At 39.7% G+C, this 4,771-nt stretch overlaps 1 protein-coding gene across 1 annotated transcript; it reads left to right on the plus strand.

Annotated features, from left to right (window-relative positions):
• Positions 1-3,194: 3,194 nt before the first annotated feature.
• On the plus strand, positions 3,195-4,195 carry B3GALT1 (beta-1,3-galactosyltransferase 1; the record flags this gene model as incomplete). The annotated part of the gene is made up of 1 exon (XM_084265185.1): positions 3,195-4,195. Exon 1 carries the CDS (start codon positions 3,215-3,217, stop codon positions 4,193-4,195), a length of 981 nt encoding a protein of 326 aa, XP_084121311.1. The 5' UTR covers positions 3,195-3,214.
• Positions 4,196-4,771: the final 576 nt, after the last annotated feature.

A 4,771-nucleotide genomic window follows, 5' to 3' on the forward strand; every position in this document is an offset into this window, starting at 1 on the left:
AACTTCAGGGCAAACTGCTAAAGGAACCACAATAACGTGGGCACATTCTTTATTCCTTCTCTTTTCCAAAAGAGTAATTAACACAAAAGTTTTAACTCTATATTATTTGAGCACATTAATAAAAGAGATTTCATGCCTTGTAATTCACATCCTTGGTATACAAGTCCCACACATGGCTGCAGAAGTTAGTTTCAGGTCACAACACGTGACAAGGAAAAGTTTTGCTGTCAGCCTTTGATACCATGAGTAATTTTGCAAGATACCTTCAACAGAGTAATTCTAGGAAAGTCTGATTTACGTTACTTGTTTAGGTCACTGATGAATTAGCACTGTCTTTAATAACAGAATTTGGCAACATCTGAACTCTTATTTTTCTTTTTGAAAAGTAAAACCAACAAAAATCCAATGCAAACACACAACAGAAGAAGATAAGCTTATTTCAAGAGCCATCAGTCCAAAGCCCACTATAAGAAATACTCATCCTGGACAGAGTTATCTGCAGATTACATACCTTAGCAAAAAAACTCCCTGCAGTAGCTTGGAATCTTTCTTCAAAACAGTGTAAGGCTTTTGTTGTTTCCAATACTTCCAGAGCACACAAGATTGGACATCACAGCCACGACACAGCTGGACTGAAAAGCTATTTTATGTAATTTGGCAGTTTTTAAGAAACAATTTTCCTTTCCTTCAGATATGTGCATGGCATTCATGGTAGCTAATGTACCTGCCTTTATTAAAGATGTGGAAGAAAATGCAATACATAGTTTCCTAAAATAAATTACCATATGCAGAATATTAGTATTAGTTGTGAGACCTTAATGCTCGAGCCCACTAAAACCACTGACCTACATACATAGCTCTCACGCTACATCTCCAATCACAAACGCTGTGTTTCTTTATTAAGACAGTCTTCTAGACCATACCCTCTTTTGTTTTCTTTACATTATAGTAATCCATGCTTGATGTTTTTCCCACTTTCCAGTGGAGGTGGTTAAAAGAGAACAAAGCCAGAAAGAAAACCAACCCACCAGATCAGGCAGGTGTTTTGCCGCTCTCAGAACTGTCCCAGTGATTCCAGTGGTTTGTTACAGCAGGATAGAGCCCCTCCTCAGACATTACAGTATCATTCACGCATATTTTTATCGCAGCTGTATTTACTTTGAAGGATGTATGTGCATATGCCAAGATCATTGTGTTGTGCAGCTCAGTGGGGCAATTAAAGGCCTTGCCTAAGTGTTCTGCTCCCAAACGTTTACTGCTACTGCTTGGTGGGAAAAGATTGCAAACCCAAAGTCCTGTGACCAGCAGTGAAGGAGAACAAAGCCAACATCTACCTCATAGGGCAAAACCAATTGAAACTGATGAAGCTCTGAAACAGACCACAGATCCCCGTTTTCCTATTTCATGGAAGGGGAGAGGGGTTTGTGGGTTCTGGTCATTAAATTACTAAAAGTGCACATAATGAAGACTAAAAGGACAGCACCAGATACAAGGCTCAACAAAGATACTACAGGCTGCATATATTTATCAAACATTCACATTGTTTCTTTGCTGGTTTTACACCTCAGTGTGAGAAAGTGACACAGGGTAACAGTCCTCCTCCAACTGACAGCCAGCCTGGGGGCACCTCTGTCAGCAGAAACACTAAGCCACAGATTACCCGGCAGGGGACCCTGCCACAGGGCCACCTCCAGGGCCACAGTCTCATCCTCTTTTAGAGAAGGGAAACAGAGGCTCTCCAGTGTGGGGGAGGATACTTAAAAAGCATTTTGAAGTAATCCAAACAACATGTCAAAGCGATATGGAAACCAAAATGATGCTTAAGACAGTGCTTCCATATTTTTATCTGAATCTATATATGTTTTGTTCTATTCAAAGTAAATACCAAATATTTCAAAGAAATAGGATAAATCTCATCTGTTGCATGCTTCTACTATCCTTTAGCTCTGAAGCAATGTCAAAACCCAGGAACATAGAGCCTACAGGCAGTCTCCAGCTACTGGTGTGCCTTGGAGGAGTCAACACTGATCCAGCAAGCTTAATGCAGCTTGTCTCATTTCCATGAAATGATGATAAACAGAACTGGTTCCCAGGAAGCATGCTAAGAGCAAAGGAAGCTTCAGGGCTGGTGCATTCCCCAGATCCAAGGAAGCCTCAAAGCTCCCCAGTGCTGGCAGTAGCAGCCAGGAAGGGCTACCAGTGCGGGTACCTGTCCATGAAGGCAAGTCCTCTGCATATTGGCCAGCAGAGTGACACTGTTGATAGGCTGCCATCGTGATTTATCTCATATGGTATAGAAATGATGTTTGCTCATGAAAAGTAAAGACAGCTTTGTGGAGAGAGGAGAAGAAAGCCAATATGAATAACTGAACTGTGTTAATTTATTTCTAGACTTCTCTGGAGTGTACTGGAGCGCTGATGTTTACATGGGTAAGACAGCACATGCATCTCTCCTGTACCTTTGCCAACAAGTCCCGTTCTGTCTGATTTCTACCAAAGCGTGCTCTTGTTAGCTGGGCAGACATTAACAGCAGTTAAACCACATAGGAGTTGCAGGTATTCATGTGCATGGTTGCCAGGGATGCTATTAATCCTGAAATAAAGTACAGTTTCATTCTTTAAATAATTGTAAAATGTTCCATGCAATATTTTGAATGATTTTCCAGAAATAAAAATGCTAGGAAGCAAGGAAATGATGGAAAACAGAAAATTATTTTCATGTACTTTTAAAATTACCTAGATCACCAACATGCTATATATGCTTAACTTTTTTTTAATCACCTGTGAGAAATTAACAATCATAAAAGCATTCCTTAAGTTATACTGCGATATTCTAATACACATTGTAATACCTCATGAGAAAAAAATACCTGAGAAATGCATCAAGACAGTTAGCTTATTAATAGCCAGTCATATTTAAGCTCATTTGTCTTGTCCTAGACTTTTATGATCTAGCAATGGAAAATTTTCCTTCATATTTTTCAGAAATAACAGAAAAATCCAAGACATGGAAGCTGCTGCTAGTAAAAGAAGAAAAGCTGAATATCATCAGAGTTAATAGCTCCTTTTTGAGATCCATGAATGATTACAGAGTTACTTTTCTATATCGAACTTTCAAGTTTCATTAATAATATGCTGCCTCTCTGGGACATAGGTGCACTCATGGTACGAAGGCTATTTATTCATCACAAGGAATAGAAGAGCTAGAAGAACAATGGCTTCAAAGGTCTCGTGCTTGTATGTTTTGACAGTAGTTTGTTGGGCAAGCGCTCTTTGGTACTTAAGTATAACCCGCCCTACTCCTTCCTACACTAGCCACAGACAGTTCAGTAGCATATCTATAGCCAGAAAAAACGTTTCCTTCGGCAACATAAGAACTCGACCTATAAATCCACATTCCTTTGACTTTCTCATCAATGAGCCCAACAAATGCGAGAAGAGTGTCCCTTTCTTGGTCATTCTTATCAGCACAACTCACAAAGAGTTTGATGCAAGGCAAGCCATTCGAGAAACGTGGGGAGACGAAAACAACTTCAAAGGGATTAAGATTGCCACGCTCTTTCTTCTGGGAAAAAACGCGGATCCTGTGTTAAATCAAATGGTAGAGCAAGAAAGCCAAATTTTTCATGACATTATCGTGGAGGATTTTATCGACTCCTATCACAACCTCACTCTGAAAACATTGATGGGAATGCGGTGGGTAGCGACATTTTGTCCAAAAGCAAAGTACGTTATGAAGACGGACAGTGATATTTTTGTAAATATGGATAATCTTATTTATAAGCTGCTCAAGCCTAACACCAAACCAAGGAGAAGGTACTTCACAGGCTACGTGATAAACGGAGGACCAATACGAGATGTTCGCAGCAAGTGGTACATGCCAAGAGATTTGTATCCTGACAGCAATTATCCACCCTTCTGTTCAGGCACCGGCTACATATTTTCAGCTGACGTAGCAGAACTGATTTACAAAACCTCCCTTCATACCAGACTTCTTCATCTTGAAGACGTGTACGTCGGACTCTGCCTTCGGAAGCTGGGCATTCACCCCTTCCAAAACAGTGGCTTCAATCACTGGAAAATGGCTTACAGTTTGTGCAGGTACCGCAGGGTGATCACAGTGCACCAGATAACACCAGAAGAAATGCACAGAATTTGGAATGACATGTCCAGCAAGAAACATCTTAGATGTTAAGATTTTTACAGCTGTAAATACCTTTTTTAAAAAATTTTGGTTTAGCGTGGTTATTTTTTGACAAAGTGATCTGCTGATTTACAGGTTAAACTGTGGGGTATTAACTGTGAAAGGATTTTTAATGACTGATTTTTCATTCTCATTTTGACTACTGTTTTACAGACTTCAGGCTCTTTTCATAAGGACATTACACCAACCGAAAGGATCTAGAGTCACATCTCAGATTTTGTATATTATCCTGTCACAAATATCAGCTCCTGCATCTGTATGTAAAAGGACCGTAATAAACCATCATGAGCTGCTTAACAGTTCATGGCCCAGCCTCTGAGATAAGACTCAGGCCCTAAGAAATGAAGAGTTACAAATACGCTTTCATGCCCTTCTGACACCCTACAACCATCTCTGTTTAGAGGTTTGTTAATAAATTGAGCAGTATACATTTGCACTGACCTTTTACACCTATCTTGAAATATATTTTACAGTAAAATGTGTGCAATTCCCAAACAGCTTACTGATGGCATAATAGTAGAATTTAGACAGGTAAGAACAGCAAAATCTCATAGGCCTTAGAAACAA

The sequence above is a fragment of the Gallinula chloropus genome (genome assembly GCF_964237585.1).
Source record: "Gallinula chloropus genome assembly, chromosome: 5".
NCBI lineage: Eukaryota > Metazoa > Chordata > Aves > Gruiformes > Rallidae > Gallinula > Gallinula chloropus.